Here is a 14,635-nt window from a genome sequence, read left to right as displayed (position 1 = left end):
GACACAATCCCGCAGGGGCTCCAAGATTGTTACCTGACCTGCCAACTCCCAGAGGACGGGCCTTAATCAGTGTTCAGCCACACAAACTGTCCTTGAAGCTCTTTCTCTTAGAGACCACATATGGCTGAACAAGGACATCTTCTGCCTACAGCTTCCAAAATGCTCTTCTGTGCACATAAGATTCAGCCTTTGCCAAAAGAGCACTTGCCCAGGTTAGGGAAGGGATCAGACAGAAAAGGCAAAGACCCCTTTCCTCACTTCTGCCATCATGATGTACAGGACTGGGACACCTCAGTCTGCAAAAACAAGACAGGCTTCCTGCTCACTTTCAAATTAGGTTTTTAATTAAATAAATAACGGCGAGGGGTCTTCAAGGCAGTATCACTTCACAGTGTAGGGCTTGGGGGGGGGGGGGAGGGAGGGGTTGGAAAAGAGTCCAGCATTGAGAGCGGCTCAAAGTGAATGTGCTTTTTAAGAAGGAAAAAGAAAATCCCCAAACCAAAAGAAAAAAAAAACAACCAAAAAAAATCCCAAACCAAAAGTGACTCCCCCTCCCTGTCCCAGCCCTTTCCACCCCTTTCCCAAAATGTTTTATGGAAAGAGCGCCACACTCATGTTGAAAGACCCCATGCGAATCTGTAAACAACACTGAAGAATATAAATAAGAGACATTTCTGCCTCCCCTCTCCTGTCATTAGGGCTTGAAACAAACCAAAGAAAAAATGGTTTCAGGAAAACTAAGAACGTTCTTGACTGATGGAGAGGAGATGCCAAGGCCTAGCCCTCCCTGGGAGGGCTCCAGATGCTCTCCCCCTGCCTCCTCTTCTTTCAGCCAGCAAAGCTTCCTCTCTCCCCCAGAAAAGGGGAATTACAGCCTGGGGAAGTTCCACTACGGAGCGGGCACGCATATTTGCTTTCTCTTTCCAGCAACTGGGAGCGGCCAGTGTGGAGACCTCGGATTTAGCACATCTGCTTCACAAAGTGATGCCTGGTCAAGACAACTGTGTTTGAACTCAGCACCTCTAAGCAGAGCTGGCCAGGGACCAAAATAAATCCCTGCCAATGCAGGCAAAAGAGATCTGGGGTTTGGAACGAGAGACAAGATCTGATGCTAAGTCATCTTGGGAAGCTGTCTGATGCTGTCTCCATGCTCCCACTACAGGGGTGAATGCAGCTACGCATGGCTGGGAAAGGGGGAAGATCCAGGCTAATGGTTTTAGTCATCTTTCAAGTCCACAGACAGCAGAACTAACTGCATGGTCACAACCAGAAGGCATCTACCAAAATAAACAAAAACCTCATCACAAGCCCCTTTCCCAAATGCAGAAAGTGGCTGGAGGAGGGAAACATCTGCATCAGAGCCCTGCCCTGCAAGTTGGTAGGCAGTGTTCCCTGCACAGGGGAAGAGAGATTGAGAATATGTGAATTTAAGCCAGTGGCAAACCCCAGATCTGGAACACACCTGGGAAGCTAAGAAGCTCTGGACTCCAACACTACATGCCAGCATGTGGCCACCTCACTGGCATGCATTGCCACCTTTGTCACCTCCTTGAAACATCGCTACTTTCCTCTCAGAAAACAGAGAGCTTCGTTTTGTGACATTTCAGAAGAGCGGAGGGGGGTGGAAAGGGGCAGAGAAACCCAGAGACTGGTGTGCTCTCCTGCCTGGGTCTCTGCTAGCACAGGTTTCCTAGACTTGATGCCCTGGGAGCTGAGAAACCTCCTGCCTGGGATGTGTGCTGTATGCTCCCACAAACTAGCAATGAGGATGTACAGTCCTGCTACAGTTAAGTCCCACCCACTCCAATGAGATAGCAGGGCTGAAAGCCCTCCTGCCTTTCGAGGATGCATATACATGCTTTCAGCTTGCCCAGGTTCGATACCACTGCCCCAGGGAAGTGCAGGGCATGTGCTGGGGACAGGAGAGCAGGTGAGAGCTACCTTCTTACAGACACCTTCTTCTCAGAAGCAGCTTCTGCTTCTCCATTTCTCCCTTTCAGGATTCTAGCTTCAGTCATCCAATAAAGTAAGAGCCATCCCCTTCTTGCCATCCCTTCCCATGTTCTGGTCCTCCTCTTTCCTCCTTTCACAGCTGACAACCTGCTTGGAATGAGCTGGGAAGTTACGCAGGTTTTTAATCTGCATTTAACCCTCTTGTAATGCAGCAGAATCAGTAAGGGTCAAGTCTTTCACTGCCAGTAACACAAGTGGCAGCACTGCAGCACTCTGAGGGCCAACATCACTTTGTCAGTCTAGACACTCCCTTTATTTCTAGTACAAGTTCTCCATGGCCCAGCCCATGGCAGAGCACTGGAAGGAAGGGTGGGAAGGACTAAGTGCACACAATGCTACCTCACCACGCAGTACCTCTTTCCAAGACCTGAAGCTTTAGCCAAAGGGCTGGAATAGGCCACATCTCATCTGGAGCTGGCGGTGGTGTGGGCAGACAGACAGGAACAGCTCCAAAAGGTTAGAAAACAGCAATGTGCGTCCCTGTCATGATTCACAGCTCAGTAGGTGCAGGATAGCTGTTAGAAGAGGAACAGGGAGAGTGACTTCTATTGCGACACAGTATCTGTGGGTGAACAGCCACGACTCATCTTCCTTTGGCATCATCATGCCCATCTCTGCAGGCAAACAGCCCTCCAGCCTGGGTGGACTGTGCTTCCTGTTGATTTCCTAAGCTCGCGGACCACCAGACTGCATCCTCTGTCCCAGCCCCTGAAGTGCCCATGATATATCCCTGTTCTGAAAATATCTTCGCTGTACCAGGCTGCCCCACTGGTGCCAAAGGACAATTCCACTGTCCTGAGGGCAGGGACTCTCTGAACAGCCTGGCATTACCTGGGGTGACACATGGCCAATGAACTGGGGGGGTCACGGGCTTTCCCCTCACTTAAGCCAGCCACCAGCTTTGCGTGATTGTGCCAGAACACACTAGAGCAGAAAGGTGTTTGGTTTCACTGTAGCCTTGGATCAAGGAGGATAGAAAGACGGATTCTGACCAACAGCTCCAAACCATCCCCATGGAACAGGGGAAGTTCCAGGATTTCACTCAGTCAAGTCAAAGTCCTTGCTGGGTCTGTGACAAGTTTGCGACTGGAGACTCTCACTGTGACAAAGGCTCTGACCGAGCCACAGGTGCTGGGCAGGCCTGATGAGCAGTCAGAAAACTATTTACATCTCCGATGCCAATGAGGCCAAAATCTGTGACCGATAAGGACACTTGCGCAGGGGCCACCACCGCCTCTGGGTCTCTGTCCAAATCCACAGGGCCAGCAATTAAAGGCAAACCCTCATTAATATCTGCAGGGAGAGTGAAGTCCATGGTTATCGTCTCACCAGAGCTCTGCAACGTCTCCTGCTTCTCTGCCAGTCCTGGTACTGCCGGTGGCAAAGCATAGAGCCCCGTTTCTGAGGGGTTGACAGTATGTCGTGTGCAAGGAGCTGAGATGGTGCCTGAGGATGTCTCCTCTGCGGGGTCGAAGGAACAATTTGTCTCTGAAGGAGTACTGCACTCATAGCCCTGCCCCGATTCGCTCATGCTGCCCAGGCTGCAGGCTGTGCTCTCCACGCTCAGGGGCTCTGCACACCACAAAAGAGGGAAACATATGGGAGATGGATAGCCAGACAAGGAGGAAGAAAGGGTGGGGAACAGCAAGTGAAAGAAAACTAGAGTGAGTCCATAACATATGAAAACAGAACCCAGTTCAATCCCACCTAACCACAACAATATGAATTTGATGGCAGAATGCGGCATAGCTGCTTGTTTCTTTACTGTAGCAACCAAGATCCCCATCAGCAACTACTGAAGAAAAGCAAGATACAGCCAGCAGATGGGAGGACATCAGTGTTTCTATGGAAATTAAAGGAAATCTCACAGAGACATTCCAAGACATGCCCAATCCTAAGTCCCATCCCCTCCAAGCCTACACCCCACAGGAGGTACCTACATAAAGCCCCAGTCTGTGGTAAAATGGTGAAAGGGGATGAATCCATTTCAGGCCAAAATTCTTCTCAGAGCCAGTCTGAATCAGCTCTTCCAACAACAGCCTCTAAATTTCACGTTCCATCTGACAGGGTCATCACTGAACAACAGAACAGGGACCTTGGGAAGGTCGGGTGTATTACACAGAACTTTGGAGTCCTGCCTTTGCAGTCAGTGGAGGGAAAGACCAGCTCTCTGAAAGCAGTTCACAGGCACAGCCTGATTTTTGGTGACCTAAACCAATGTCTGGAGGAGCTGTCTGTCTCCACTAACTAAAGTGAGTGTACTGGAAGCAGATGCCTAATTCAGGTGCCTAAAGTAGTGCAAATTCCCTTGCTTTGGGATTCATTTAGGCCATGTGCCTGTGCCCTGAAGCAGGACCAAATCTTTTAAAATCACTGCTGGTCATTGCAGAGACAGACAAGCCTCCTTTACTCACACCAAACTGCACTGGATTGGTATTTGATAGAGAACAGAAAGCGAACACACTGGCGAGGTGAGGGGAGAAGAGTTACAGCTGGATCATGGGGACAGGAGAAAGGCAAAGGAGCCTGTATGCTGCGTAGCAAAGAGGTGTTATCCCCATGACAGACAGGAGAGAAGGAGAAGTTACCTGCGCTCTCAATTGCTAGCTGATCTTGACCAAAGTGAGAGTCCAGGCAGCTAGTGGCAGAGGGAATTGGTGGGGAGCTCCGAGAACGACTAGCATTTTCTACTTCACCCCCATCCAAGTCATTGTCGGCAAAATCCCTGTGGGGAAAGACAGATAGTATAGCAACCATCCATTAAGCAGAAAGATGCAGGCAGAGAAAACAATGACTGAGATTAAAACCCACCAACAGATAAAGCAATGGGGCTGAAAGGGCCTCACTAGAATGAACATCCATCCCCCTCCTAGTCTGCAGAGCCCAATTTAGATTCTGCACTGGGGCAATTGCAATTAAGTCAGCAGGGCTAAGACCAGCACATGTTAAGCCAGAATGGGCTCTGCAGCTTTCCAAAACAAAGAGCTCTGCCCGCCCCCAGGTCTCCATGAGCCTCAGCCCCTCCCATAATGTAATAAATGGTCAAATACTCTCCCCAGGGAACAGTCATCTCCATAGAATGACTGCAATGGGTTGTAACAATGTTAGCATGCTAGCAAAAAGCAAAAGAGACAAGAAAAAAAATTTCCCACCCTGGGGGAATTTCTGAGATTTCAGATATTTTCCTGCCTTGAGTCAGAAGAAAAAAGCCAAGATTTCATATATTTTCATGGCATAACATCTAATATTTTTAACTGATTCAACTGAAATATTTCATTTTGACCTTTTAAAAACATTTCAGTTTCAACTTTTTTGAAAAGTATTTGCTGTAATTAGCACAGATTTCAAAGTGAAGGATCTGCCTCAAAGGGTGGTGGGCAAAGAAAGAAATGAATTCGGGCTCCAAAATTTCAGAAACAGAGTATTTTTGCACTTATGAAATTCCCTTCGCCAAACTTCATTGCACTGAGTTATTTCTTGAGATCAGCCCTGAATCTCTGACCTTAATCTTAATCTTTACTGTTTTGTTTCAGACAAATGTATTCACAAGGTTTTCTGACACAAGAAAGTCCACACGCTAGCAAATAACTGCTTTTTCCCTCCTTCCCCACACTAACTACGGTCTATGTTCTGAGTACAACCAATGCATCTCTCCACGCTACCACCCAAGAAACCTTCTAGAGCAGAAAGCACAGTCTTTAAGGTAGAGGTGCTTTGCAGCAGGGATCTTCACTGGGAAGTCAATATTACTAATTTTAGTGTGAGAATATTCCACGCACGTGGCTCCAGGGTGGAGGACGTACTTCTTCCTTCCTAAACGAGTCTGCTGAGTGAAGTAGTCATAGCGCTCTGACTTTTTCCACATGTAGTAATACTCCACACATTCTCCCACTGACCGGGTGCGGACCTGAGGGGAAACATCATAGTCAGAATCCCAAGCATCAAGGTAAGTCTCACAAAGCAAGGATTGTTCTGCCATTTTACCAGTACAGAAAATTAAATGCATTACAGTGATTTACGTCACTGTGGACACATCTACACTGCAGAACAGAAGTAGATACTGAAATTTCCGAGGTGGTATTGCCCAGAGAAGAAACTCCCCATGGTGCATAATTGTTCTTGCAGACCCCAGTGTGGGTTCATACACAGTACATTTACGCAGGACTTCCCTGCGCTTCCAGTAGCACAGTTAACACCAAGAGAGAAAACTTGCATCCATTTTCACTGGCCAGTGTCAACATGCCCACAATGAATCAGTGGTAGAACTGGACTCTCTGGTTCTGCCAACTCCCAGCACAGCAGCATATGTCCTGGGGCCCAGTTCTCCCTACAAAAGCATCTTTCATTCTAGAGGACCCCAGGGGACTTTACAAAACATCCACATGCTCAACTCACTCATTCACAGAAGTACTGCAAGGGCTGAGAGTTTGGAAAGAACTTTTGAGACTCCAGAAAGGGCTAATCAGTAATTAACTGACATCACTCATGTAGGTCAGTGTTGTTTGTGACTTCTCCCACCTGGAAAATAAGGCAGAGCAGGGCAGTGAACAGCCCATCACCTGCTAGTATGAGTCAACACAAAGTCTGGGATTGGAACTCAGCAGTCCTGAACTTCCTGCATTAGCCAAGGCTCAAAACATACTTCTGGTGCAAATGCACATGCCTCCTTCCCTTTGTCTTAGTGCAATGCAGGGGTGAGCATCCTTACCTTGTTTGCTTGGATAAGATGAAAGTTTTTCCCATGGACCCTGAAGCCATGTTCAAAATTTCTACACTCTTCTTCACTCCAGGCACAAAGCTCATCTATAACAGAAGGAAAGAGGAATTGGAAGAGATCTATAGAACCTAGAAAAAGTTATGTGTACCTTAATGTTTGGGGTAGAATCCAAATATGAGGGTTTCTCACCTCTGATAACCTTCACATTGAACCGTAACCTCCGTAGTGCCTCTTCTGCATTGAAGTTGCATTTAACCAATTCATACAGAGCCTAAGAAACAAAAGAAAACACGACTGATAGCATGCGCCACAGCAACACACCACAAGCAAACCTGCTCATGATATTTGCCTTATAAAACATGTTTTTCCCAGGAGCCACATAACTACTACTCCAACCTTGACCACCAGCACAGATTCTTCCACTTTTTAGGGCACTGTATTACAAACCCTAAGACTGAACGGAAGCAGTTCTACCAGCAGCTCTAGAAACTACTGCCTCTGTGTTTCTGCAGATACCAGGACTTACTAAGAGAATCTAATCTGGCTAATTTAAAGGAAAACAAACTGCTCTGAAGTTTCTTTGCCAAATGTTTGATCTTCTGCTGGCTTCAAAAAGAATCCAACAATTTTATAGAGGATGGGTCCAAAAGGATTGTCCTGCTGCAAGCACTGGCTCAGAGTTTTTAGGCTACTTGGAGAATACAGTCAGAACAGTATCTACCCTCTACTTGTCCAGTCTGTTAATTCTTTCCACAAGCAGCTCTTAATTGCCTTGGAGAAAAAAATACTAAGCTAGACAAGTCTGTGGTCTGATCCACCATGGCTATTTCCTATCTTCCCAAAACCGCACAGTGCAGGGCGAGCAGCCTCCTTGGCCTGCAGATGAGAAGCAGTCTCTCACTTTTCCATGAAGCAGGAGGGGATCACAGGAGTTAGCTCTGGCTCTCTTTTAAGTGGGTCTCATTCAGGATCTCTGCAGGACTTTGTCCCTCATTTCAACAGCTCAGAAACACCCTGTTCACACTTTCCATCTCCAACAGCAGCATCCCACTATGTGCTATAACAGCATCATTTGATTATCTGTTGGCTGCAAGAAGCCCCTGTATTTACCTGTTCATTGTCCTTCACCACCTCTCCTTCTGGAAGGGTGCTGCTAGACAGCTCGTCCCATCTCCGCTTCACTGCACGGTACAGGAACTCTTCAACCTCTCTCTCAGGAAGTATGTTTGGGTCCCAAAGTAGCTGATCTTCGTTCTCATAGGCTAACAGAAAAAACACTGAAATAAACTAATCAAAGAAACAATTCCACTGCTTTTGAGAGACAGAAGGAGAGGGCAAATCTTTGATTAGACTCCAACCTGGCAGTAAAGCTTACAACCACCAGTGTGAAGGTAGAGCATTTTCCCTCCTGACTCTTTACACTCTTTTAGAGCCCTAAGCACGGACTCCGCTTGTTTCAACTTTTTCAGAAGGTTTGGCTGATGACAAGGTTTTTGTTACCATGTTCTCAAAGACTGTTGCTTTGATTCATTAATACTGGCAACTTTAAAAACTTACATTCTAAGGTGTCTTTTCCTTAGCACAGTAAACAAAAGGAGTAGGAGGCAAAGACAGCTTTAAGGTACAACCCTGGCCTAGTCTGCAGATCCTCTCTCTGCCCTAGACAAAAAAACTAAGAAGCTGCAAGGCTGTCCTACCCTGTGCTAGCTTGTAATGCTCCTCCACCCACACAGAATAGCAGCAGCACACTGCATCACTAAGTGATTCTTGTCCCTTTCAGCTTTCAAGGCTCTTAGTCCATGAGAACACAGCACACAACAATGCAGAGAGGTGTTTAAGTAAAACAACAGCGCAAAGGAAAGCAAGAAGAAAAACTCTGCAATAAAAATCAACATAAGTCAAAGAAATTTTTCTATTCAGACAAAAACATTACCAAGTGCTGTACTTTATTTGTTCACTTATTTCTACAGGCAAAGAAACCAATTCTCTCCTGCCCTGCAGGATTATTAATATCAGGTCAGAGGAAGTATATAAAGGGCATAAAAGGCCTCAACTGGATCTGTTACCAGTTTCCTCTCATTTCACACTGATGCAAACATACAGGCAATGGAAAACAAGCACCAAATCTGTGGTCTTCAATATAGAAAACTGAGAGCACCCTAAACTTCCTGATTCAGTAACAGTAAGAAATTCTGAGCATTGTATTGAATAAGTCTGAAACAGTGTCTTCAAAACTGGTAACTTATCTCTCTTAACTAACTCATCTAGAATCTGCTAGGTTAAAAGAACCAGGGAGGAAGTGAGTCATTTCTAAAGCAGAGGCTTTCTGTTAGCTACCTTCTTCACAAATTCAACCAGCTGGTGCTAGTATTGCACTAGTATTAGACACAATCTGCCAATCAAGTCACCTCCATCTACTTTGTAGACACCCTCCCAAACTGAAAACTGATCAGCTCCAGGGAGTACTGAATGAAAATAACTCTTGCCTGTTAAGGAGGATGTAAGAAAAAAAAAATTGGAAGAAAATTAGAAGAAAAAGTAGATAAATTAGAATATCTCAAGTAGGGTATTCCCTCTCTTTGTTTACAGCCGGGACCAACCCCCCTCCAAACATGTCAAACCAATCCAGTTTTGACTGAGCCCTTCTGCTTCTGTAGATGTACTACTAATCATATTCAAATAAGCTGGTTTAAAGCTAGCTCTGGTACAGCTGTGAATTTTGGTATCAACACCCAGAGGTGCCAAACCTAGAGATATGGAACTGAACTGGTGAACCAGAGCCTCATCAAGTGCCCACACAGCAGCCCTACATCCAAACAAGATACACAAAGCAAGTTGCCTCACCTTTTTCACTGTGCCTGTTTAAGTGGAGGATGGGAACAGTAGCTTGGTACTGAGGTCCAACCATGATCTCCTGAAACATCATTACAAAGAAGTAGTAAATCCAAAAAGAATGTGCTCTATGTAGGCACTGAAATATACCTCATGGTTTAGGGACTACCACAGCATGAGGCCTATTTATATATCAGTGGTCCACACTGTCACTATTCCTTCTAGGGAAGCCTGACTATTTTATAGGGTAACCAAAAAAGTTTACAAACAATGAGATTATACCCTGGGGACCTTAGGGATTTACTTTTAGTTTAAATGTTAAATACATACGGATGGAAAAGAACCAGTCTTCAACTACTGCTGGAGATAAAGAAATGCAGCAGGTTTCCTGCAACCTTTGCACCCAGAATTAATTTGGAAGTCTGCTCCTCTCTTTCATAAGATAGTTCCCACTCAGTAAATCCTGTTGGGCATACTGCAAAGCATTTCACCTTTCTAGGGCTACTGGGTGCAGTTTTGACTTACCAAGGCACAGTGGCCTTTTCCGTACCTGAAGCAGATGATAGTTTCAGATACAGATTTCATGATCATACCAAAAAGCACACTTTTAATCCATGTCTGCTACTGCCTTCCACAAAACTCAAGGCAGTGAACACAAGAAAATTAAAGGGGCAGTCTCAGGGAAACACCACTGGGCTTTGGTGCCATGCTTTCCTCAGACTGAGGCGTAGATAGCATTAGTTCCCCTTCTGGATGTGCTTAGATCATTTACCTTCTTACACTCATTGGATGGGATAGAATCCTCCTCTGAATCCTCAGCCATGGAGGAAGCACATGGAGATGAACAGGGCTCTTTGTCTTCATCAGCAAGAAAGTTGTTTGCTTTGAGGGAAAGAAAGATTTTCTGTAGGTACAAAATGGTTTATTTCTATTGCTTGCTCTGTGTTCCCTCTCCTTCCCTTTATTTTCTGTCCTCAAGTTACTTTAAGCACGGTCCTCAGTGATAACTTACCAGATTCTCACTTTCTCCTTTCAAAAGCATAGAATTTGCGCCCTTGCCACATGAGTGGTACTGACCAACCTGGGGAGCTCAGACTCCCTCATTCTGCAGTTATAGGGGAAGGAGCAAAATCACTTTATGTCGAGTCTTTCTTGTGTACTTTGGCTTCCTGCATATTCCTAACATTAGGATCACAGATACATAGGAATTGCCACAATATATCAGACCACTGGTACTACTAAACTTATTCTCTTCTAGAGACATCAGATCAAGTGCTGATCCTTCAGACTGCAATTCTGTGCCCAATCGTAATGTTTGATTATTCCCTAGAAAACTCTGACAGTGAAAGAAAAGCTCCCCATCATCCCATTTCAATTGTGTGGCTGTCCCAATGGTTACAGCAGGTAGCAAACTCTCAACATTAAGAGTTATGGCTAAAGATAATTCTCTCCTGATCCCACTGCTAACCTGTGCTCCATATCATCACACTTTCACTAAATGCTTGATAAAAACACAGGTGCTCTAGTTTATTTACAGTCCCCAGAAAAAATGTGAAAAACTTTTACTACAAAGAAACTTAGTGACAAAGTAAGGACCTAAGTTCTTGCCCTACCCTGCACCTCTCATCTAAATACAAAACAATTACTTAGAAATTAGCAACACATACAGCCAGGCTGGTTTGGGAATAAGTCTGATGCATCATGGGACGTGACGGATGGAGTCAGATCATCAGCTGAAGACTGGGTCTCCTCCTCTTCTTCCCCTGAAAGCAAATCCTTCGCTATTTGTTCCTTTTAACAACAACAAGAAAGTGAAAAATATTTTTAAATTAAAAAAGGGGTGTGGTGAGGCCTAGAGTAAAGCATACTTCAGCTAGAGCCATAGCTTCACCTGGGAAGATGTAAAGTTTCCCTGAATCTTCACAGATTCACATCTCTGTACAAAGAACTGTAACCTGTGTTCCATAAAAGGTTTTTACAGTGCTCTTTTAAAAAGTTATCCCTTCTCCAGTCTTCTCTGGACTCTTTACATCCACTGTTCTGCATCTGACATTCCTCACTGAGACACCAAAATTAGGCAGGTCCCCTCCCTTGGCATTAGCTAAATCCCACTGAAATACAAGTCCTAGACCTTTGAATGCAGAGGAGCTACTAGACAACTGAAACTCTAAGACAGTACAGTAACCAATAGCACAGGCTAATAGTGTACACACAGACAGCTGCTCTTACCTTATCTAGAGTCATATCTGGGAGATTTGGACTAATATCATTGCTCTCGCTGTCCTGCTCCGAGATGGGATCAGATGCCTCATAGCCATAAAGTGCAAGCAGCTCCTCGAACGGCATTTCACTGCTCTGAGCGAGAGGAGGACAAAGCTTCATCAGGAATGGAACAATCACCGAGTACAACACCAGCTGTAGCAAACAGAGATATGCAGAGGCAGTCAAGGCAGCTCTGCTTTTCTGGGGGCTCTGAACTGCCTCGGATAATGCTGTGTAATGACAGAGGCCAGAAGGAGGCATGGTCTATCAGGACCCATCACAGCCTGCTCTTCTCAAAGCAATGGATAACCCAAGAACTTTTACCCCAAAGCAGTATGGCCAAAGGCACTTTTTACATATATTTTTTTATTTTAGTTTTCATACTGGTGAAGAGGTGCCAAACAGCATAACTGTATTTATATAAAGGAAAGGAAAGAGCAAATCCCTATGATATCCTTGTGCCAAACTTGAAGAGAGAATCTGTCACCAAGAAATCTTATGCTTTGTGTTCCATTGAGGGCTCCATGAAGACTACCCCACAGAGGGATCAAGTCATCTCATCTTTGTGCTTCCTCCACTGTGAAATGGACATTGCACATATACCCAATAGCTAACCACTCTTCAGCAAGGTGGGGGAAGACCACCTTATCAGATTGGCTTTCTGGCAGATGAAGACTCCGAACTTTACCGCTGTCACCTGTTGGCAAACCAATTCCTTCATATCCCAGTTCAAATCTAGGCCTCGTTGTTAAGCAGACCTAAGCTCAGCATATAACCAGCAGATCAAGCAAATCAGCAAGCGTCTCGCTAGAAAGGTCTCTGTTACCAGTACTGTCAAAAAAAAAAAAAGAAAGTCCAAATGGTAATTCCCCTTCCCCTCCCTTGCTGCCTTTACCTGAGAGGCACTGAAACTCTTTTCCAGCTCTTCTAAGGATTTCTGTTTCTCCTGAGTATCTTCTTCTTCTTCCCTTTCTTCCCGTACACCATAGTTCTGTGAAAGGATCTCTGCTAGGTTCAGTCGATGATCAGCTGATCCCATTGACACAACTGCAGGGATTAGAAAAAGCTGGATACTAGCCCCACCCTGAACCAAATCTTCAGGTGCAACAAGGCTTGGGATGACCCCTTCTTGTGTGTATGCAGCCATGGTAAGCCAGAGGAAGAGATTACGTGGAGAAGGAGAGAGAGAGGGCTGGGAGACACAAACCAAAAGAAGTCTTTCCAAAAGCACTAAATAGCAAAGCCTGGTTCCCTACATGTTCATGTCCTACGACTGACTGAAAGCTGAATTTGAAGGTTTTTTGAGTATTTTTCTCTCCTGACTTTATTCTTTAATATCGTAACATATGAATGCACACAGCAGCCTCTCCTTCACTTCAGGCATTTTTAGGATATCTACCACTTACTGTAAGAACTGGCAGACACTTGTAGAAGCTTCGGTATCTTTATGTCTTTTCTCCTCTGTCAAATGCCATCAGAATCAACTAACAGGTTTGAAAGATTGAAAGGAGAAAGGGAGGGAAGAGGCAGACTGATCACAGAAGCCCTGTTTCCTCTGGAAACCAGGCCAACAAACAGAAGCATATTTAAACTGTGGCTACCTGCTGCACTCTGAAGGCCAGGCTCTCCAGGACATAGACTGTGGGCTGGGTATGGCACCACTCTTGGACTCTGCCTGCCAACCGAGGCCTTCAAGAAAAGAGAAAAATACAGCTGAGACCTCTCTTCTTAAAAAGAATACGCCTCCAGACACTTAACCCCACCAACAAAGGCAATCAATTTAATTTCAAAGCAAAAGGTAATAGAAACCGCAGAGGGTAGCATTAGAAACTGTTATGCAAAAGAGCTCTAGTCAGGAGTATTTAACAGCTCTTCCAGGCCTTCCCTCTTCTGTATTGATCACCTTCCCCTCAGTCTCTGACTGCATATGGTGGTGTCTCCATTTTATCTTCCTCACTCCACTAGTATTTATCCTCTCACCAGTTTAAGACCTCAGATCTTTATGGCTTTCATGGTCACTTAAAAGAAGGATTTTGGCCCCAAACCATTATTCTAAAAACACACATCATGCTTGTTTGAAGACAGCATTTCTGTAAAATGACCCACCCTTTGGAGATGGAATCAGAAACAGCCTGGCCACACACATGCTCACTTCTCCCTAATGCCTCACTGCATTTAGAAGGCTCAGGGTGGTCAGCAAAGAAATTTACAGCTGAGAGGCAGTGAAGGAATCTGGTATGACTGCAAGTGGCATGGACTAGGTGGGAAAAGGATGAGACAGGTAGACACTGAGAACAGGCACCTGCTTTCTGGCATTCAATGCTCGGTCAGAAGTTCAGACAGCAATATGGGCTGAGGCCTGGATAACAATCCAGAACATCTGCTGCTCCTTGGGCTGATGTACATGGAAATGCTGTTCATCAAGTTCAGCCTAGGTAGGGAGCAAGCAGGTAATTAACCAATGCCTTTGAGCTGACTGAGAGCATCTGACTATGGAAGAAAATCATAAGAGTCAGCCCCCAAGTCATCAATGACATCTTTTTATGATCCTCAGCCATGCAACATTATTCCTCACTTAGTCAGTGGGAGCTAAGACATCTAGAACCCTGCAGTACTAGGCTCCTACAACTTATTTAAGAAAACAAAGCACAGGTTAAAATCAAAATATCTTCTCTACCAATAGAACAAAGCACATACAAAAAACCAAACCAAAACAAAAACCACCACCCCAGACTTTGGACTCTGAATTAGTGCCTTCAGGTCTTGAAACATATATTACAAATTCTATGACTACAGAGCCAGTTATTTTCT

At 45.1% G+C, this 14,635-nt stretch overlaps 1 protein-coding gene across 5 annotated transcripts; it reads right to left on the bottom strand.

Moving 5' to 3' along the window:
• Positions 1–267: 267 nt before the first annotated feature.
• On the bottom strand, positions 268–14,321 carry MIER2 (MIER family member 2). Of its 5 annotated transcripts, XM_026082303.1 has the most exons (14): positions 14,127–14,321; positions 13,426–13,513; positions 12,720–12,871; positions 11,792–11,977; positions 11,230–11,353; positions 10,335–10,444; positions 9,575–9,653; positions 7,841–7,992; positions 6,920–7,001; positions 6,722–6,816; positions 5,793–5,920; positions 4,602–4,738; positions 3,343–3,585; positions 268–2,528 (listed from the first exon to the last, which is right to left on the bottom strand). In XM_026082303.1, the coding sequence occupies exons 3-14, from the start codon at positions 12,861–12,863 to the stop codon at positions 2,497–2,499; spliced, it is 1,512 nt and encodes a 503-aa protein (XP_025938088.1). In that variant the 5' UTR covers positions 12,864–12,871; positions 13,426–13,513; positions 14,127–14,321; the 3' UTR covers positions 268–2,496. The 5 variants fall into 5 exon arrangements, with proteins under 5 accessions (XP_025938088.1, XP_025938084.1, XP_025938086.1 ...); XM_026082299.1 differs by having other exon boundaries at positions 268–3,585; positions 14,127–14,320; XM_026082301.1 differs by having other exon boundaries at positions 268–3,585; positions 5,817–5,920; positions 14,127–14,320.
• Positions 14,322–14,635: the final 314 nt, after the last annotated feature.

This window comes from Apteryx rowi, unplaced genomic scaffold, assembly GCF_003343035.1.
Source record: "Apteryx rowi isolate R43461 unplaced genomic scaffold, aptRow1 scaffold_570, whole genome shotgun sequence".
Lineage (NCBI taxonomy): Eukaryota > Metazoa > Chordata > Aves > Apterygiformes > Apterygidae > Apteryx > Apteryx rowi.
The sequence above is the reverse complement of the archived record's forward strand: the minus strand, read 5'-3'. Positions and strand labels throughout refer to the sequence as shown.

Excerpts from the sequence above, each read along its gene's own strand:
- MIER2 (XM_026082299.1), bottom strand. The coding sequence starts at position 12,863 with ATGGGATCAGCTGATCATCGACTGAACCTAGCAGAGATCCTTTCACAG. Across the intron at positions 11,354-11,791 it reads CAGATATGACTCTAGATAAG|GAACAAATAGCGAAGGATTT; the intron begins GTAAGAGCAGCT and ends TGTTGTTAAAAG. Across the intron at positions 7,002-7,840 it reads TGGTGAAGGACAATGAACAG|GCTCTGTATGAATTGGTTAA; the intron begins GTAAATACAGGG and ends TTTGTTTCTTAG.